This window comes from Gobio gobio (assembly GCF_949357685.1).
Source record: "Gobio gobio genome assembly, chromosome: 16".
In the NCBI taxonomy this organism is placed as follows: Eukaryota; Metazoa; Chordata; class Actinopteri; order Cypriniformes; family Gobionidae; genus Gobio; species Gobio gobio.
The window spans coordinates 11,070,644-11,093,488 of record NC_137109.1 but is presented as its reverse complement, the minus strand read 5'-3'; the positions used below and the strand labels follow the sequence as shown (position 1 = coordinate 11,093,488).

The window sequence follows — 22,845 nt, the reverse complement described above, 5'->3', positions numbered from 1 at the left end:
TACTGCTGACACAGCGGCAGAAGCGTTTCTGTGTGTAATCTTGGCCGTCCTGCCGTTAATCATTCTGAGAGACGATTTTCTGTAGGGAATTACTAATATCTACGTCTGTCTGAATTAAATGCGTTCATCATCTCGTCCGGAGCAGAGTGTGTGTGAATGGCGACTGCTGCTGTTAGCGTTTATCTTTAAAGGCGAGCGCTGGAGACGGAGAAACGACTGTCCCGCTTAAGAGGCGGCAGTTATCGTTCACACCGTACGTACAGATGTCTGCGGGAACAATCGGAGCCTGACGGCAGCGTCCTTTAATTACTGAGACAGCAACGAAAACCCACCTGCCAATCAAACAGGGCTAGAAACATCTCCAGGTTTTCTCTTTAGCACCCTGTAAAGACTGACATATGAAATACTGTTTTTTTTAAGGCTAAAAAACAGTTTGTTTGTTTTTGTTGAGTATCATATTTGATACATTAGGCTGTCATTGCTCATATGATAAAGTAAGAATGTGGAGGGGGGGGGGGGACACCTACATTGTATTCAGAGGCCCAAACTGAGCAAAAATCTGCAATTTGGTGCAGTTGTTGATATGTATATGACCAAAATAAGATGAAATAAAACTTGGGGGGGGGGGGGGGGGGGGGGTGAAGTATGGATAATCAAGTAAACCAAAGTTGTTTCAGTCCAGTAAATGTTCATCTTGAAATATCACTTACAATATAAGTAATACTTTTACAAATCAGTAAAGATTTCACAGCAAAGTGCTGGTAGAGTCAAACAACATTTGACTATTTAAATTTCAATTTATTTATATAGCACAATTAAAAACAACTGCTTTTGACCAATGTGCTGTACAAAACAAAAAAAAATAACCGTAGAATGAAATTCAGACAAGAAGAAAGACAAGCCACGAGACACAACAACACAACATGCAAGACAGATAACTCATGAATTATAGGCCAAATCAAATAAAAATGATTTTAACTGTGATATAAAAAGATGGATAATGTGGGAGCAGTTCTGATTTGCAAATCCAAGCTATTCCAAAGTCTCGGAGCAGCTACGGAGAAAGCCCGGTCACCCCTAGACTTAAGTCTAGTTTTAGGGACCCCTAAGAGCCTCTGATTGGCAGACCTAATGGCTCTCCTTGGTTGATGTTCAATCGGCAGGTCAGAGAGGTATTGGGGTGCTAATCCATGTAGTGTAGTCCATGTAGTCGATTCTGTGGCGTACAGGCAACCAATGTAAGGAACGAAGAATGGGGGTGATGTGTTCACATTTGCGAGCTCCCGTTAGAACTCTGGCAGCCGCATTTTGAACTACGTGAAGGTGGTTTAAGGACGATGTTTAAATAGATGTTATTATGTTGTTAATTAACTACTAACTAACTTTAAATCGGGTTTGTTATCATTAAACTGTTGCTCTGACAAGACAATGTTTGATCTGAAAGACAATCTGACCATTGAAGAAGATGAATTGCATGTTTACATGCTTGTGTTTCCTCTCTCTTGCTCTCCCACTCTCACACACACACACACACACTCAAAAACATTTCTATTACTAGATTTGTCTTTCTTCACTGCTCTCAGATCTGGGTATTCATCTGAGGAATAAGAACAGTCGGTGAGTGTATGTATGTGTGTGTGTTATCAGTTTCTATCAGTCATGTGGCTTATTCTGAAAAGCCATTTCCCTCCTGACACTTGCCAATTTTGAGTTTGCAGGTTTGCGCTGATGTTAGTGGAAATAGAAGTGACATGTTTCTGTCATAGAACTATAACAATACAATTCAACTAAATTATGACACTTTAACTGACACACACACACTTCAGTTTGACTCCTGCCGACTTCCACTTTATACTATAAGTTGAACATTCACTTGTTCTGTGTAAGTAGCTGATATGGTAATATTTGAAGATGCTTTTTTCGTAACTGGAGCAATGTGATTGCCCATGAGGAAAACATTTGAAAATGTAAAAATGCAGAAAGTTTTGTGTGACGTGTAGGTTTAGGGGTAGGTTTAGTGTAAGGGGAGAGAATATACAGTTTGTACAGTATAAAAAACATCAAGTTTATGGAGAGTCCCCCACAAAGATAGGAAACCAGACTCTAGTTGTGTGTGTGTATGTGTGTGTGCGTGCGTGCGTATGTGCATGCGTTGTGTGTTTTTATTGTGGAGATGCTGGAGCTTTTTATTATTTAATTTTATTAACTTTTATTGTGACTTTTATATTATAAACAGAAAGCTTATGCATTATATACTTCAGTTTGCACATTTTTTTTAAAGATCTTTGGAAAAGTGGTGAAATATACTACAGCAAATTATTCAAAGAAACAATGTACAGATTTAACGATTATCGAAATAGTTGTTAGTTGCGACCTACATTTATGCAACATTTTTGATTTTCTTCACAGAGGTTTCAAAGATATACTGCAGCAGCTGTTTCACCAGTTTCAAAGAGTCTGTCAACTGGCTAATCTTCAGTCATTTCTTATTAAAGATACACTTTATTAATGTTTTCCCAGTCCACCATGTTTACTGGACACACACAGAGAGACACATGCTGAAGGTAATCTCCATAATCCTCCCTACTGGCAGTGTGTGTTTCTGCTGCTTTATGAATAGCGTAAACCAGAGTTATGATTGCAATAGACAACAACATTCACACACACACACACACACACACACACACACACACACACACACACACACACACACACAGAGATGTGATGTATCATAGCACAGATATATATATATATATATATGCCTTCTTCCAGTAGAATGGAGGAATTACACTGCTGTGTTATCGGCTTCCTGCTCAGAAGTGTGATTCACACAACTACCAAAATAATCCAACCCTCTCCGATAGAGACACATGCAGGATTATATAGAGGATACTGTGTGTGTGAATGAGTGTGTGTGTGAGAGAGAGAGAGTTATAGTGCTGTTAGATTGAATATAGACCAAAAACAAGACTTTGCATCAAAAACTAAATTGCTTGCATTGCTGCATTGCATCAATAGAGCTGTCGCTTCAGCTTAAGCTGAAAGATGCTCTGTTAAATACATGCATTTAAATGGGTTTATTTTTGTGCATTTTTAAATATTTAACAAAAAGAATCCTTGCATCTTGTGATGTTTCTGGCTTACTAACCATCTTTTATTTCTAGCCATGTGTGTATATATATATATATATATATAGTGTTAAAAGGGTTTTACGCTTTGAAATATCTCACAAAATCAGATTTTGTACCAATGCAGTTGAAAATAAAAATGAAAAGTCTAGCCTGGTGCTCACAGCTGATTGGTCAGTGAGGTAAGGCATACTTTAATTCTGTGTAGACAGAATGTTAGCGTTATTATTCCAGTTTCTCAATAGCTCAGTTCTGAATACACTGCAAAAAAAAAATCTTGCTCAGTATTGTATATATATATATTTTGTCTTGTGTGTATAAATATATTTTTGTATTTTATAATATATTTAGGGCCCGAGCACCGATGGTGGGAGATTTTTGAGGGCCTAGAACTCATGAAACTGTGCACACGCGTCAAAAGTGGTGAAAATTTACGTCTGATATAGGTTTCAGAATTAGGCGTGACAAAATGGCTCGATAGCGTCACCTACAAATTTCAATTAAGCACCGTTCGAGCTACGTTTCATGTACAAGTATGAAATTCATTAGACACATGTAACAGCCCAATACCTACAAAAAAGACCCTGAGTGCAAAATATAAAAACCCAACAGGAAGTCAGATATTTAGAATTTTCTCTGCCACATTTTTTTTCAGTTTTTGCCATTTCCAGACGTTGTACTTTAACAAACTCCTCCTAGAGATTTAATCAGATCAACATCATATTTGGTCAGTCTAATCTAAAGGCCTTGGTGATGTTTTATTGTGAAGATCTTGAGTTTTCGCTGAAGGGCGTGTCCGTGGCAGCCTGACATTTCAATGTTTCGCCATGACACAGGAAGCTGTTGTATGTCAGGCATACAATGTCCAATCTGCCCCAAACTTCACATGTCTGATAAGAGTCCTGGCCTGGCCTCTACATGCCAATATTCAGTTAGTCATAGCAATACCTGCTGGCAACAGGAAATGGCATGCTTTACACTGTAATTCACTCTCAGAAACTCAAATATGCCATAAAGTACCAAACATGCTAGAAACACATTAAATCATGCAACCCTTGGTTGTGCTAATGTATGCGATTAACACCACAAAACAAGTTGTGTAACTCAGGCATGCAATGATCTGCCCCAAACTTCACATCCTGACCTAAAGTCCTGACCTAAAGACATCTACACAGCAATATTCAGTTATAGTCAAAGTGCCACCTGCTGGCAGAAGGAAGTGTGGGACATCAAAATGACTGCTGTATTTCTCCTATATTTACCCGCTTAAATGCAACTTGCTCACTATTCGCTGTTCTCCTGAGGCCACCGGGTGGCGGTGGCCCCGGGTGCGAGGGCCCTTTCATCGCTGCTTGCAGCTTTAATTTGTCTTGTTGTTCCAATACAAATATATAAACATTCATAATAAATATACTTGAGAAGCAAAACGACTTTTAGAGGTATTAGGTATTGTTTACTGAAAAAAAACCATCAAATATAAGTGAGTTTTTGCTTTAAAAAAAACTTTGTTTTCCCTTTGAATCAAGTTTATTTTTCTGACCCCACTGCTATTTTTTATATTTAATTTTGATGCTAACAAGACTTGATATCTTAAGTCATTTTGCTTCTCAAGTAAATGTATCTTGATTTAAGAAGACATTTTTAATGGAAAACAACACTAAACAAGACAAACATGTTTTGCCGTGTTCTAAAATAATGAATCATTTAAATGGCAATTATTTCACAGGCGTATGAGGGAGTCACATGACTATATTAAAGCGTGGAAATTAATATAGGGGAAGCGACATCATTATATTCATGCAGTTCATTTTGAGCGGTTCTCTGAAACAAGCCTCCATTATGGCAAAAACTCACATTCTCATTACGATAAAAGTGTCAAATTGCAGCCCTACGGCAATGTTCAATTCCTCCTTATGAATTCCGAAATGTCGATTCAGATGAGAATTAATTTAACACGCGACCCCAGTGTTTGTCAAAACCATTAGCTTATTCAGCCTGGAAGTTTCTCCTGCGGTCTTGGGAGAAAATCACTGACATTTCTGATTCCGACGGCAATAAAACCACAGATGTAATTGCTGAAATTACCTTAAACCCTGACAAAAAAAACAACTACCATCTGAATAAAGCTCTTGATTGTATTCTGCCGAGGTTTCTCTTCTGTTTCAATCACGCATATACCTCATAATCACAAATGAGATCTATTTTATTTGATCTATCCTAGCGATGAGATTTCAATATGAACTCAAACATAAGATCTGAACTGCCCCACATTCATTTTTTATGTCTGTCGTTTTAGGAGAAACATTTTTATGCTTAAATGAAACAGACCAGTGAACTCAGTGAAGTGTTCTTCATCTGACCCTCTGACCTGTGTCTGTTTTTTGTCTCTGTTTAAACTATGTTTAGTCTCTCTGCGCGTGGACTATAAATGTTTCTTTGTAAATACGTTTATAAATGTAGCAAATGAAAATGAATATTGTTTAAAGAGCTGAATGTAATCAGCGTTCCTCAGTTCAGTGTCTCCTGCACAACTATTGTGAAGTCAGACAGATAAATATATCATCAGTACACAGACGTGCTCATTTAAACTGTGTGTTTGTGTGTTTGTTTAGGCTGCAGCGATGCTGATTTGAGAAGTTTAGCATCCAGACTCAAAGACTGGTTTGGGGTTTTGCACACGGATGCCAACAGAGACCTGAAGACCACCACAAGCGATGCTGCACAAGGACGTAAGTGAGCATCTGTGTTTGAATATGGTAAAAAATGTATTCAATTGAAGCTCAGAATCACAACTAGATGCAGATACGATTATTTGCATGTTTATGTGCCCGATATTCCATATGCAGGACCGATATTTATTGTTTTACGTCTGTTTTGACACAATGAAAACAACAGCACTGAAACTCTTTTGTCCTCCTTGCATAAAAAAAAACAACAATGCTTCTTTCTACAACAATAAATAGAGGGGTCTGAAAGAGTGCAGAAAAAAATAAAGTGCTCTGTCACTGAAGCGTCTTTTTTTAAATGAAAGCTTTGAATCTTTTTTATTTATAACAACAGCAGCAACACTAATGTTAACAATGGGCAATTCACATAGTCTAATGTATAAATGACAGGGTAGTATATCACCTTTTCATGAATGCAATCATTTGTTTTTAACCACAGCTTTAAAAGGTTTATGTGTTGATAGGATAAAGAGTGAAAACAACTGCTTCGCTGGAATGATTACATATTGTCAAGAAAATAACCAACAAAAAAATACATATCGAATATATCATTGCAATTACCGAATCCATCTCAACCGGCAGGTTATCAAAATGATTAATAATGTTTTTGTCAGTCTAGCAGATTATGAAATACCTGCTGAAAAAGCCTGTTTATATATATATGCGTTTATGCAGAATTTTTTTAAACTGACTGAATTAAAATGATTATTTATTATAATTCTAATTTATTGGATTTAACTAATATGTCCGTCCAGCACCAGTATGAACCTGACTGCCTCTCTCTCTCTCTCTCTCCTGTAGGTTTCGACACAAGCATTTTACCCATCTGTAAAGATTCTCTCGGGTGGATGTTCAACAAGCTTGACATGAACTACGACCTCCTTCTCGACCAATCAGAGCTCAGTGCCATTTACCTCGACAAATACGAGCTGTGCATGCGGCCGCTGTTCAACTCCTGCGACTCCTTTAAAGATGGAAAGCTGTCCAACAACGAGTGGTGTTATTGTTTCCAGAAACCCGACGGTGAGTTTGCAAAAAAAAAATTTGCCTAAATATATATATATGAGCCTATTGGGGTCAGTAGATGATCAATATAAATAAATATAAATATTTCATAATTTAAATTAGAAATGTCACATAAACTGCTTTAAATGTGTTTCTCCAGGCATGCCATGTCAGAACGAGATGAACAGGATTCATTCTCAAAGCCGAAGGAAGACACTCATAGGTGGGTGGATTTGGTGAACAGGGCTGCATTTAGTCCCGACAAAACGTTGCAAAACGTTTTTTAAACTAAAACAATGGTGCGTTGAACACCCTGTTCTGACGACGCATGAGTTGCAACTATGGAAGCAGAAAAGTCAAGTCAAGTCAACTTTATTTATATAGAGCTTTTTACAATGCAGATTGTTTCAAAGCAGCTTCACAGTGTTAAACAGGAAAATAATGCAATAGAATTTGATTCGGCTGGACAGCTGCTCTGGAGAAAACGGTGATGTCATCTAGCTCAGGGGTTTTCAAACTGGGGTCCGGGGACCCCCAGGGGTCCTCCAGAAGCTTCTAAGGGGTCCCCAGAAAATTTCAGAGAACAAAAATGGATAAAGTCTACCGAACATTCTGTTTCAGTTCTAAATGTGTCTCTCCTTTCTTGCCGTATACATACTTTCCAGTATTGTATATGTTTGCGTTGTATCGTTCTATTGAGTTTTTCTCACTATAGTCCCCTTTATCTTGCTCACTGGGGTTGTAAGGCTGCAGGCTTACATACATTTATTGTGAAAGTTGCTTATACAAATTATTTTTAATTGACAATGTCCTTCTTCAGGTTTATACATCCAACATTAAGTATAGCCAATTTAAATTAGGAAACAATACGTTGTATTTATAATGTCACACTTAATATATTTATCTAACAGTATAAATGTTTTTTCCATACATAAAAATATATAGATGGATTTTAGGAAGGGGGTCCCTCATAAAAGGTTCATTATATTTGGGGGTCCTTGGCATCATAAAGTTTGAAAACCTCTGGTCTAGCTCATTTCAATTATCATATAGTGACAATGTGGGCAGATCAGTAATTCAGTTTATATAGTTAATTTAGTTTAGTAATTAAATTTATTTGGATATTTAGTTGAAAATTTAGTGAAGGCCATTCGTTGAGCTAGTTTTGAAGATTTTTCGGAGCCTGATGAAATTGATATAAATACGTGTTTAATACTGCAAAATACGCTTGATGTTACAGTCACTGCCCTTGTTGTCCAGAATAAAAGAGAACATCCCAATCGAGTGAAGGGATTTGTGGAAACTGTGGTTCCTAATTATTGTGATCCAACATTTGCTTTGCATTTCTGGATGAAATGACAAACATTTCTTCTAATATCTTCAATTGTTGCGCATACAGCGGATGCATTTGTAAATGACTGTACTTGGACCCATTGTGCAAGCTGTCTCTTTAAAGGAACACTCCCCTTTTTTTCAAGTTTTAACAGTTGAGTTTTACCGTTTTCGAATCCATTCAGCCGATCTCTGGGTCTGGCGGTAGCACTTTTAGCATAGCTTAGCATAGATCATTGAATCTGATTAGACCGTTAGCATCTTGCTCAAAAATGACCAAAGAGTTTCGATATTTTTCCTATTTAAAACTTGACTCTTCTGTAGTTACATTGTGTACTAAGGCCGACGGAAAATGAAAAGTTGTGATTTTCTAGGCAGATATGGCTAGGAACTATACTCTCATTTCTGCGCAATAATCAAGAAACTCTGCATACCGTGGATGCAGCGGCGCAATGATGTTATGCAGCACCTGAAAATAGGCTAACTTCCATAAACATAACCAACGTAACAACCTGCTTACACAGGGAGCGTGCTGGGGACTATTTTCAGGTGCTGTGTAATATCATGACTAACTAATCGTTGCTTAGCAATGATCTATGCTAAGCTATGCTAAAAGTGCTACCGCCAGACCCGGAGATTGGCTGAATAGATTCGAAAACGGTAAAAATGATGTTCAACACGGAAACAGTAGCAAAGCGTTGCTCACTGGTTTGAGTTTGAACCAAGCGGCAACCTCCCGCAGTTTCTCTTGAAGCCAATACGGCAGTGACTTAAACTGCAATTCATCGACTGGCCTTAAGGGACAGGCTCCATAAGGGAGCAGAATTTCATTGAGCCCCATGTTAAAATGCCCAACTTTACAGCAGAAGAACACATGTTTACAGCCTGGTACAAATTTTGGTTTTGGTCTATACGGCTAATTTTGCCCTTCATGACGATTGTGAGGGGGGTGAATTTTTTTTTTTTAACTCGTTCGTTTACATTATATAAAGCTTTAAAGTGCATAATTAAGGGCGTGGCCACTTTGAGTGACAGTCTGCTAGTCATCACGTCACCTCAGCTCCACCAACATCCCGCCGCTTTGCCAATTTTCTATTATCCGGGAGTGACGCGTGATGCCAAGATGGCAACGGCCAGCTCATCAAAACGGCTCTTCAGAATCCTATGGGTGACGTCACGGACACTACGTCCATATTTTTTTACAGTCTATGGTTTGAACGTGCCCCTGGTGTTAGCTCCTCCCCCTGACCAATCAGACATGACTTCATGCATATTAATGACAGCATATTTCTTATGATCTCACAATCTCTTGTTTGATGATGGAAAAGTCTGATCTCTTCAGTTATGCAGTATGTGATTGTGTTTATCGTTACTGTATTCATGGTTTGTGTCATTCTCTCTGTCTGTAGGGACTTATGTACCGCGCTGTTCTGAAGACGGTTATTTTAAGGCCACTCAGTGTCATGGCAGCACCGGTCAGTGCTGGTGTGTCGACAAATACGGCAACGAGATTGCAGGATCCCGCAGACAGGGAAACCCTAGCTGTGGTACACACACGCACACCCACACACACACCTACACAGCCTAATACACCAGTGTTATTTTAGTATCATTTACTGTATATAATTATTTATTATTATTTAATCTAATATTTTATAGTTTGAATCGCTTGCTTTCTTGATTCACTGGGAGTAATGTTTATGCCTCAGAGACAACACTATTTTGTCACTATTAAGTGGCTAACAGCATAATCAGAGAGAGATTTGAGAGCATGTCATTCAGCAACAGTCATCATGTTTTTATTATGATATTCTAATATCGAGCTAGGTTACTGCAAAGTGCAACAAGTCTCTCATACCAGCCACAGAGCGAACAGAGTAATGTTAAAACATAACTTTCAATACACTCAAATGTATTTAGTATGATAACACATACGCAACGGAAAGAGCGGAAGCGGCGACTGCAGCATAAGCATAATCAAAGCTCTGAGACCGGTGTTTATGAGTTTTATGTGTTATGTGCTTTTGTCATATTTTTTTGTAATTTTAGGACTTAAACTTAAAAACACTTAAACTAAGATTAGAAATGTTGTCTTGACAACTAACTAAAATAAGCTTAAGTTGATGCTTTTCATCTAATATTTACATTTAATTTATCTTTATTTCAATTACCAAAAAAAATTTAAGTTAAAGTCCTCAGTTAAGTAAAAGTTTAAGTTTTAGTAATTTTATGTGCTTGTAATTTTTTTTGTTCTTTTTGTTTTATGAAATATTTCTATTTAGCTTTGATTTTATCTGGTCATTTCAGTACTTTAACTTAAACTTATTTAATTTAGTTGCCTAAGCAACATTTTGATAACGATTTTTAATAGTCTTAGTTTTAGTTAACAATAACAGCACTGATATATACACACACTTTGACTCCTGATGTGTGTGTCTCTGACATCTAAAGCTCCATTATTCAACAGTGTTTCCTGAGTTCTCTTTCAAAATGTATAAAATATCATATTTTATATATAATGAATGATCTTCCTCAGAACACACACACTATATATCCGCCTGACACCTTCTCTTTCATCTGCCTGTGTGTGTGTGTGTGCGTGTAGAGGAGGATCAGGAGACGTCTGGAGATTTCGGCAGCGGCGGTGCCGTGATTCTACTGGATGATCAGGAGGAGTCTCCACAGCGTGGGCGGGGTCGACAGAAAGAGAGGCGGGGTAGACTCCACCCCCGCGGGGCGATCGAGGATGATGAAGACGGAGAGGATGACGAGATTGGTTACGTCTGGTAGCTCCGCCCACCCATCTACTGTTAATTAACCAGGGACCCATGTTAAAATGCACAGTTCTGAAGCCATTCCAGCTCCGCCCCCTCGGACACGCCCCCTTCTTCCTGCCCCGCTCTCATTCTGGATCTGAAATTGTCCTCCTCATTCTCTCTTTCTTTAGCCGCCTCTTCACGTTCTGTCCTCTGTTTTCCCTCGTTCAAACACTCCTCTAGTAGTCTAGACGCCTCTTTGCGGCTCTAGATGATAGATGTGCATGACGAGATTGTTCAGCATTTTGTGGGCTTCTTAACACAGTTCTACATAAGATCTTTTAAAAAGGGTTCGTTCTCAGTGGTGGTATGCATGAACGCCACTGCAGAATGCTTGAAATGACGGCTGAGACCTTCGAGGGTGAGGATCAGGTTGACTTAAAGGGATAGTTCACCCAAAAAATTAAAATTCTGTCATCATTTACTCACCCTCATGTTGTTCCAAACCTGTATGAGTTTCTATGTTCTGCTAAACACAAAATAAGTTTTTTTGAAGAATGTTTGTAACTGAGCAGATAGAGCAACCATTGACTGCCATAGTATTTTTTCCCGACTATGGTAGTCAATGGTTGTTACAAACATTTTTCAAAATATCTAATTTTCATTTTTGGGTGAACTATCCCTTTAAGCCAAACACACTACAAGACTGAAGCTCGTCATGCTTTCATGTTCTAAATCTGCCACAAGAGGCTGCAGATCATAGCGAACTTGCAGCGCATTCTCATCTTTATTTGACACTTTGCAACTAGTCAGAGATGCTAAAATCATTTTAAAACTAGTTAAAATCTGAGCAAAGAGCAACAACAATGAGCTAATTAGATTGCGAGTGAGCGTAAAAGTAGGGTGAGACTTTTTGTTGAAAATGGTGAAACTTAAATTTTTCTTCTTTTTATGTTTAAATGTGCAAATCCATGCAAAAATGACATCAAGCCCTTCTTCGATGTGGTTTGTCACTTGTGTAAATTAGATTGTGTGAGAATAAGAGAGAGTTTGTGTCGGATGAACTTGTAATTGACACATGTAGACTGTGATAGGTTGAGTATAGTGTCACAAAAACAACACACGACACAAGAAACTGTCAGTGTAAATGTGCACAGGACGATGAGCTTCAGTCATGTTGTGTGTACTTGACTATATGCTGCTTTCACGCCATTTCACAATTACTGTAATTAGAAGAAGAAATATATATATATATATATATATATATATATATATATATATATATATATATATATATATATATATATATATATATATATATATATATATATATATATATATATATATATATATATATATATATATATATACTAATTTTCATTTATTTGAGATGCAGAATGACATAAGACATCAGGGGCCAGATTTACTAACAGCTTGCGGCAACACAAACTCTCTTTTGGCTGGATTGTCAGGATTTACTAAAGACATTTTTGCGGCTGACATTATTGCATATGCATTTAGGAGTTTCCCTTTCAGACGCAAAATTTATGGGAGGAGAATATATATAAATCATGCAAGGTGATTTACTAAGGTTTGCGCTCGTCAGTTTACTGGTGTTTGCATCATTATTTATCGCCCAAAAAAGCACGACTTAAACCAGATGGTAACTGGTAGACTGTGTTGGTCATTATGGAAATGATCCGGCTGCGTCTGTTCTTTCATTTGCACGTCGTCAGTAGATCACGCGCAGAACTCTCCACTCCCATCGGCGCTTTTTTGGAATTGTGCTCTCACGCTAATTTGCAATGTTTAGTAAATCTGGCCCTAAGTCTTGTTTTCTGAGAAATTGATCAAAATTACCGGTAAGTGAATTCATTCTTAATCAATATAATTATATATATATATATATATATATATATATAATGTATGCCAATGGAGTCATGAAAATGTAAAATAATAATAAATTGAATTAATCATTTTATCATTTTAATGACCTTCAAGTTTATTTTTCAGACCCTATTGACAATTTTTTTTTTTAGCATAAACTTCTTGAACTTTTCAAAATCAAGCATACATTTTCAAAAAAAAAAAAACTTAATTTTAACGAGGGTGCATGGTCTAAAAGGGTTGTCCTTAGTCTCTCAATGAGTCGTGGGTGTGTTTTGGGCATAACATGCAACAAACCAATCAGAGCCTCATCTCCCCTTCCCTTTAAGAGCCAGTTGCAAAAAACTGAACGCTTCTCTAGCGAGGAAACTGATCTGCTCATCCTGCTCGTCATTACTATAAATAGGTAGGCTAATCCTGATACATGCAATGACTATCCATTATGACATGTAGGCATTTTTATATTTATGTACAAAATAAGAATCTTTTACATTTTAATCCTTTAATTTTTCATATTTAAAATTGTGTGCTGCTGCGCGTCCCTGTGTGTGTAATAAGCAGAGTGTAAGCGCGGTGTGCAGTGCGCCCGCCTATAGGCGCATATTACTAACGTGCTCTTTAAATAACACAAAAAATACTGCACTATTGACTGTAGAGCAGATTTATGTTGGTCAAAGGCGCAGTCGTTTTCAGTTCCTCAACAATGCGCCTAAACACAGCTCGTTTTCAAACCAGCTCAACCATGGGCGAACAGATGGGCGCGAGTGCTTTTGCTATTTAAACAACGTGGCTCAGGACGTGAAAATTATAACTGCTTCGAGCTAATGCTAGCAAAAAACACTTGTGTCGCACCTGGTGCCGCATAGCGCTGAGTATATGATAGGGCCCAATATCTCATGTCATCTTGCATTTGAAGTAAATGTGTGTTGATTTAAGATGTTTAGATATTTGTACTGGAAAACAAGACAAAAATATTGAGGAAGAACAGCACTTTTATGTGTGTTGACCATTGTGGCATTCTGCCAAAACAGCGGCAGCTTCAACAACTAACTAGTTATTCGACTGTCTGTTTGATATGGTTTCATTTGATTACAACCGTCGTCCTCTGGAGTGTTTCCTTTTGTTATTCAATATTTTGCAAAAGAATAAACAGGAATTTGTGTATTTACCATCGTTAATATGCCATAGTAACAAATAACATCTGTGTCCAATGATGTGAACAGAATCTGGTAATTGCAGTAATTCTGACACGATGTGAATGCATCAGTGAGTGCGTCGGCCGTGAGCCTGATATTATCATTCGTTAGTTTTCAGCTGATGATTTGGTTTCAAAGTCCTTCATTCTGTTTTGTTCTGTTAAGGACTCTGAGTATTTAAGTGGATCGTGACCTTTGCGTCGACTCTGTGCGATACGTTTACTGAAGCGTGAGAGTTTTGGCTTGACAGAATTCAGAAGCGATCAAACGGCTCGTCAGCCTGACCTTTTCAAACCATTACTGAACGCTTCCTCTCGCTGAAAAACAGAAGGCGAATGAGAAAGCTCTCGGCGTGACGGCTGTTGCGCGCTGTGCCGTTCTGCTGCGAGATGGATTTGGTGTCGTTAGCACATCCGCGAGTTTTGAAAGAGTTCTGGGCCCTGGAGTCACATCCGCCTCGAATCATTCATCTCGATCTGCATTCGTCATTCGATCAAATCTGAACTAGTTTGATCCGACCCAATCTGTCAAGCTTAAACAGTTTTATAAGCACACAGCTGGTGGAAACAGAATCGCAGTTCGCTTTGCGCTTTTGATTTGCATATAGTTCTGAATTTCCCCGTTTTTTGCCAATCTCACCGCTTGCTCAGCACTGCTGTCAATCCCACAATCCCCCGCTCGGCTCCTATAGAGAATGAACCGGAGACAGCCACTCTTAGACCTTATCGGATGATCCACGAGGCTCTAACACAAACACTGCAGAAGAGTTTATTGCTGATATCAGATCACAGCAGCTTAGTTCTGTTCCTCTGACTTTACACACACGCTCGTTTCTCATCTTTCCGGCACGTCTTTTCTCACTCATGTCAGCGGTGTTTTGGGGCGTGAGTTCTGGAGGTTCTCCGCAGAAGGAAATGTCTCACTCGGTGATCATAGACGGTGCTGCAGATGGATTATATGAGGCGTTCTGTGCCCAGAGGGGAAGTTTCTGGGTGCCCCTGAGGGATTATGGGTAACAGAGGAACGAACTGATGGGCTTTTGGCTTCCTAACACCTTTTTTTCTTTATTCTTTTCCTGTTTTCCTTTTTCATCCCCTATGGAAATCAATCATCTTAGAATAAAAGACACATTTACTAGAGCAACAGGATTTCAGAGGAATAAATAAATACACAGACAAAAAGCATTTACTCACCCTTATGTTGTTCCAAACCTGTATTATATGTGTTTTGCCTTCTGTAAAAAGCAAAAGGAGCTTTTTAAAGAATGTTTTAGCAGGTTTTTTTCCATTGCAGTGAAAACAAGAAATCGCATAAAGCATCTTAAAAATAAAGGTTCTTTATCGGCATCGATGGTTCCATGTAGAACCTTTTACATCCATGGAATCTCTCCATTCCACAAAAGACTTTCTAGTGGAAAAAGGTTCTAGAGAATGTTCTTTAAACTAACTGGAGCGGGACGGCGAAAAGCAAAAGCAAATAGAGCCCATTATAATCAGTGATGCTGTCTACACTGGAGTGACATGACAGATTCCCGACAGTAAACTGATGCCCCGTTCTATTTGTGACTTATATTTCAAGCACCCGTGCTACTTCTGACGTAAAGAACAAATGGATTTGCAACGGTCGCTTTGTCAAATCCTGTGTAGAGTAGACAACCTCAAGCTGTCCGGTGTAGACACAGTGCAAGAAAAATGCTTCTTTTAAAAACTAAAAGGTTTTTTGCCATTGCATTTCAGTGGCGTTGGTGTGAAAACCCTCTTTTGGAACCTATATTTTGAAGTGTAACAGCAGTCCATGTGACTCGTGCACTAGATTGCATGTCCTCATAAGACGCTTTGTGTGAGGAACAGACCTACATTTAAGAAATGCAGCTCTCACATCTCAATGCATTTTATTAAATATATTAAAACATTAAATATGACACCAAACACCGCAGGTTTTCATGTGGTTTGAGAGCTGCGAGAAGACATGCATGTGTGGAACAACATGACGGTTTTTCATGAGCTGCATGATTTGGGGGGAAAAAAATCTTATTGCTAGATAAAAAACTGTGATTTAAAATCCAGGTTTGCTGTGCTTGTTTGTAGGGCTGCACAATTTAGCCAAAATTGCCATTTTATATTGATATGTCTATAACATTATATTACTAATAACTTTTTTTTATTATTATTTTTAAAAGCTTAAAGCCCTTAAAACTTCTCTTTTGTGACAACAGCCTGTTTATAAGCGCTTCTCATGACAAGTTTGGGAAGATGTCCGGCACGTGTTGCAATTTCAAAGAAATGCATGTTATAAGTGACCCAAATTCATATATTTATTTAATTAAATAACAGCTTTTGTGATTTAATAATTGTATTAAGCCATATCGCTATTTCAGTTTTATTTCAATCAGTCGTGCAGCCCTATCCTGAAAATATGAGCACCAGGCTACAGGAAGTCCATCTTTCTTCCATTCTGAATCTGTCTCTCTCTCTGTCTTTCAATCACATTCTCATGATGAACTGAGAGCGTCACACACACACAGACACACACACACACACACACACACACCCTATCTGATCTCTGCAGAACTGCATCATGGACTTCTGATGATAACAATGACCTTTGACCTTTGAGGTGACCTCTCCCCTCTAGTGCTGCTGTGTGTCTGATGCCTGGCCTGCAACTGTAAACTTCCCCCAGCCCGTCCCGCCCACTTCCTGTCCCGCCTCTGCCTGCTTCGCTCCTGTACAAAGGTGCAATAAAAGCTTTGTTTTCACTTATTTTACCGCACACACACACACACACACACACACACAGGTGACTCGAGCGCTCACACCTGCAGCTACAGATGAAACAGTCGATGGCCATATTTGCAAGAGTTTCCTTTGTTAATTCTCTATATTTTTTACTCTGTAAAGACAATAATTAATGTGTAAAAAAAGAAGAAAAATGCTGAATGTTCAACTGGAAATGTAATTAATGACGTCATGTGGCTTCGTCCATTTGCCTTGCCTGAGTCTGGATGTGTAAAATCCCTCCTGTGGTCCTGAGTTCAGTGTACAGACCCTCCTCTCGCTATCTGTCCGTCTCTCTATCCGTCTGTCTCGCTTTCCACCGAAACAGTGCCGGTGTTCGCACCAACCCCGGTGTTCAATCCGGCCCAATATGGGTATTTTAACAGCCAAAATCGATAGGTGGCTAATCAAATGTAATGACAGGCACACAGAATTACTGAAATGAATGCCTACACTATTAAAAGTAAAGGTTCTTTATTGGAATTGATGTCTTTAACATCCATGGAATCTTTCCATTCCACAAAAGGTTCTTTATAGCAGGGCCGTAACCGCCATAGGCAAGTCCACCCCAACAATTGGAAATAGCCAATATTTTATATTTCTTAATGCTGCTCTCCATTACACGTTTGCTGTCATGATGGCAGACATTTTCATTTTTAGGCTAGTTTGCCTCAGTGGTCTAATAATAGACCCTTTTCACAGACTGTGATGACGCGTTTTAACGGTCATCAATATCGTAAATCCTGCAACGTTTTTTGTATTTCCATTTAAAAAAAATATATGTACATTTATAACACTAATACTTTTTATTTTATTACTTTTGCATCAAATTACAAAAAACAATTTACCGCTGCTGTGAGGGTGTTTCTAATACACCTATGGGAGTGATGGTAAAAATGAACATATTTCTCTCTTATCAATTATCAATTTTCACTCAATTTTTTCCCTCTTTTTGAAAGTTGTGAAATCACTATTGTGGAGTTTTTCTTTTTCTATTTGAGCAAATGGGACACGAAAAAATATTTAATGTATTCTCTCATTCACAGCTATAATATTTACGCTCTGAGAAACCCGGAAATGTGAAAAGGGTCTATAGCGCTCATCAATGTCAATACAATGGCCAATCAGATCAAAGAAGGCGGGGCCTAATGTTCACTGAAGATGAGTGTGAATTCCAACGTGACGCTTTTAGTTTTTACAGTGAAAGCATGCGTGCGTGGTAAGATATATGTAGCTAAACGTTTAATATTTGACTGTTTTATGATGGATACGTTTAACGACCCACAGTAACATACAGTGATGCAAACTACTCAACTTTTTTAACGTAATTTCACCATTTTGAATGGAAAATATGCAATCATTTAAAGTCCCAGTGAACCGGAAGTTGCAACTGATTTTATTACTGTGACGTATTTCTAAGTGAAACGGAATATTGAATAGAGCTGCGGTCCTCCTCTCCATCTCTCGCTCATAGCAGACTAACGGTTAGAGGGGAGTGGTTAAGGATATTCAAACCCAAGCCGTCACACAGTCGTCATCGGAAAGGGAACACCATTCCAGACCGGAAGTTACTTTTCAGATTTTAATGCCAGATTACCACGGCAAACTTTTTTTTTCTGTTTATTAACTTGCACGGATTAATTGTTCACCCTAAGACCTGTAATGTGTGATAACAAAGTAAATAAGATCGATTTTGATTTCACAACGACTTTAAATTATGTCATTCATAACCGAATGTGATGAGACAAGAAAGGGTTTTTTTTGTTACGTTTTTTGGCAATATTAGACAGACTAACAAGAGTGAATGTGAGCATATGTTTAAATAATATATTATTTGCAAAGAGTTTAAATGGATTACTTCGCAAATATACAGGCTATGACTAGATCTAGAACATATTTTATCGTTCTTATTTCTTCTTTTGTTCTTTCTTCTATGGTTTAAGAATGGGTCACTAAATGGTTCCTTGGGGAACCAACGTTTTTTTCTATTGCTTCGCTGCGAAAACCCTGTTTTGGAAACTTTCTTTTTAAGAGTATTTTATAAAATTGTTCTCAAAAATCACTGAACCTCTTCAAAACAGCAGAGTTTTTAAAGAGTTTATTGCCTAAGTGGACATTGTTATTGGTCTGTGATCTCAAACGCCCAAATCTCAGCTGATTATTCATTAGTTATTCACTAGTTCTGGATCAGAACTAAAAAAGTGACCCCTCAAACCTGCTGCTTCTGATTGAGTAACATCAGATGTTCTGCAGATTCTCCAGCCGAACACCGGCACCGCTTCAGTGGTTTCTCTCTGTTTTCGTGTTTTCCCGTCATTTCCTCCTCCTGATCGAGAGTCCCAGTGGAATGTTCTTTTTCTGGGCTGATTTGTTTGCTCTGTTTGGTTTGGTTTGTTTGACTTTTTCTCTCTTTTTTTCCTCTCTCTTTCTCTTTTTTTATTTTCAGTTCTAACTGTAAAATGGTTCCTTGAGAAAATGTTTGTCTGAATAAAACTGGAGTTTGTCCTCGTCCAGTTCTTCTCCATATGTGAGAGTCTTTTCTTGTGACTTGTGTAGGAAACGGGTGGCTGTGAATCCACTTATGGTTTGAGAACTGGTTCTTATTTAAAAAATAATAGAATTGAACAGTTTGTATGGCGTTCGGTTCCATCGTCTGTTCTTGAACCTCCATCAACATGAATGTTTTACTTTGATTCGTTTAAAATGGAAAAACGGAAAGTGATATGGAAGCAGCGTCAGATCTTTTCTTCCATATTGTCACACACATCAAAGTGTAATGGATTATCCATAAAAGGAAAAAAATGTAGGGTGGGACTTGGTTCTGTGCATCTGTTGTTGATTGGATGTTGAGATGTGGGCGTGGCTATCAAAAATCGTGAATGTGAATTTACAGTAAAGGATTGGTTTATGCGAACTAAATGATTGGAGAATGGCGTTTTCAGCGGAAGATCCAATATATTTGAGATCAAATATCGCATTAATTGCTCATAATAAGAGGATCTTTAACATGCTTTTAGAAAATGGACGGTGAATTTTCATTTCATGCCGAATTCTTCCATAGGCCTAGGTATTTTCTCCGATTTGAACACATCTGGACGTTTTCTGCACAGCAGATTGAAATATGACTTTCATCTAGAAAAATATAATCCGTCCACCGCAACGGCGCAACCTTAATATCATCAATGATCTTCATGTAGTGATGTATTGATTGTTGTCTGAGACACTATTTCCCATGGATACGCCTTCGGAACGGCACGCTCACGAGCCACACGCATCCGTCAAAGCTAATGATCTCCAGCCGACACGGCCGACTTTGTTCCTTTGTCTTCATTTGATAATCTTTATTCACCCATTGATTTCATAAGACCCGATTTATACGCTTTAATTCATTAGGCCGGCAGGAAAATCCATTATTTTGTCAGTCACTCTTCCTTTGCGTCTCTGTGTCGCCCACTCGTTCTCTCCTCTCTCTCTCTCTCTCTCTCTCTCTCGCTCTCTCTCGCTCGTCTCACTCCATTTAGGACGTGCTAACCGATATGGTTTCAGTGGGATTCCAGAACATTCCTCTTCTTCCAGAAATCTTTATTGAAGTGGGATCTCCTCACTCTCGGCTCCTCACCTCTGATAAAAGCAATTTGGAGCTGACAGCGGCCATGGAGTTTATTTACAGATGGTAACGTGGGAATTTGCACCATCTGGACTCTTAAAATACCTGCATTCAACATGTCAATTTGTCCTCTTTCAGACTCCATCAGAAAACAAGAGAGATGTCTCAGAGGTCTCCAGAGGGATTGTGGGTAGTCACAACATATGCCAGAACGTGTGTTCCCTCCACGAGTGAGACAGCGATCAGCATTATTTCCCTGCATTATGGGTCAGTATGACAGGGATTCAGATTGGCTGAATTGAATTAAAAAGTAAAATTACATTTATAAGTCTCGTGTGAATGGAAGCCCATTTCTGCCACATGAAGAAAAAAAAATCATCATACCTTGGTAAATCATCATTTTTACATAAAAAGTCATATATATGACAAAAAACATAGGCCTGTATCATCATATTTTTTATCCCATAATTCTGATTTAGTATTTAATATTTTCAATTTTGTAATCATAATTTCAATTTAGGCCTATTTCAGAATTTCAAGTTATCTCATTATTACTTTTTGTCATAATTCATATAATCATTTTGACTAGTATTTCATAATTTTAATGTTAATGTCATAATTATGAGTTTATCTCATAATTTTCTCATAGTTTTAATTATGGACTTATGTAAATGTAGGACTTTTTATATCATAAGTATGACTAGTATTTTATAATTTCAACATTTAATGTCATAATTATGACTTTTATTTCAGTTTAAACTTTTTATCTCAGTTTTCCTTTAGTATTTTATAATTTAAACTTTTTATCTTATAATTTCTATTTAGGATTTACAATTTTGACTTTTTTATCTTATAATTATGACTTCATTTCATAATTCTGACTTAGTATTTCATAATTTTAACTTTTCATCATAATTATGACTTTTTATATCATAATTTGACTATTATTTCATAATTTCAACATTTAATGTCATAATTTGGACTTTTTATCTCTTACTATTTTTTGTCTTAATGATTTGTTTTGACATAATTGACATATTTCAGTTTAATCTTTTTATCTCAGTTTTCCTTTAGTATAATAATTCATAATTTCAACTTTTATAATAATTTCGATTTAGTATTTCAGAATTTCAAATTATCTCATAATTTCGACTATTTCAACTTTTAATGTCATAATTTTGACTTTTTAATCATAATTTCCACTCCAGTCTCATAATTGTATTTTTTGTCATAATGATTTGATCTGTAATTTCAAATTGTATGTCATAATTATGACTTTTATCCTATATCCTATTTTCTCATAACTTTTTATCTAAATATTAATTTAGTACTTTATATTTTATTTTCAACTTTTTTATCTCATTTAAAACTTTTTTAAATCTCTTTTCACAATTAATTTTCACAATTTTGACTTATTTATCTTATAATTATGACTTAGTTTGTCATCATTTCCATTTTCATCATTAATTCTGATTCTGTATGTCAAAGATGATTTACCAAAGCATGATTTTCTGCTTCCCTGCATATGAGAGGAGCGCTGAACTCTCAAGTCTCCATGATCATCTGGCAGGATGACACACACACACACTGAACTTTAATACCTTAATACTAGTGTTTGGAGTTTATAAAAATGCCTAGTCATAAACATGTGCTAATGTTTGCCTTGGCGTTGGCGAATATCACTAACTAGCACAAGCTCATTCATATTGAACGGTGGATTGTGAGGAGATACAGCGCACAGGTCGCAGAGGTGTTTCCGCACTAATGATGAAGTCGGCAGGTCTTTCTCGTTTAGATCAGATTCACTAGCCACTAGAGGACGTGCTGCTCTTCCGTCCTGCCGTATTAAAGCAGAATAACGGCCTCATTCAGCCTGTCAGTCAAGCCAAAAAGGCACTGAACTCCTGCTTTCCCTCGCGTTTGACCTTCACTGCTTGAATATCACACACACACATGCGGCTGGATTAGCAGCATGCTCCGCCTGCAGCAGTGTCAGGGAAAATCCAGCCTGCATACACTCAACTGTCTGTAAAACTCCTATTTATTTATGGCACTGACGCTCTTAAATTCTTCATTAATCCACTTAATATTTTAGCGCTGAAGCATAAAGCAGCTCTCGTCAGATGTGACAGGAATGATCTCATGGAGATTATAGAAAGAAAGGACAGGGAGTAAACACGCGCACTCGTGTGGGATCAATGACAAGGATGTCCAAGACGATAAACTTTAAAAATACACATCCATCCCTTTTTTCATGTTGGTTTTGGAATGGTTTTATACTACTTTCAAAATGCTAAATTTAATTTAATGACTCTTTTCCTAAAGTTGTCCACTTACAAAGCATGTAGAGGTCTGTAATTTTTATCATACTTACACTTCAACTGTGAGAGACGGAATCTAAAACAAAAATCCAGAATTGGTATTTGATCAT

General features: G+C 37.6%; 1 protein-coding gene across 1 annotated transcript in view; it reads left to right on the top strand.

Annotated features, from left to right (window-relative positions):
* The window catches only part of spock1 (SPARC (osteonectin), cwcv and kazal like domains proteoglycan 1), a 338,493-nt gene extending 319,162 nt beyond the window's left edge, over positions 1–19,331 (top strand). The window contains exons 8-13 of the mRNA XM_079839582.1: positions 5,741–5,857; positions 6,656–6,877; positions 7,020–7,082; positions 9,601–9,738; positions 10,797–10,977; positions 19,254–19,331. Of these exons, the coding sequence (XP_079695708.1) occupies positions 5,741–5,857; positions 6,656–6,877; positions 7,020–7,082; positions 9,601–9,738; positions 10,797–10,977; positions 19,254–19,278 (746 nt within the window). The 3' untranslated portion in view covers positions 19,279–19,331. The remainder of the gene's footprint in view (positions 1–5,740; positions 5,858–6,655; positions 6,878–7,019; positions 7,083–9,600; positions 9,739–10,796; positions 10,978–19,253) is intronic.
* The last annotated feature ends 3,514 nt before the right edge of the window (positions 19,332–22,845 follow it).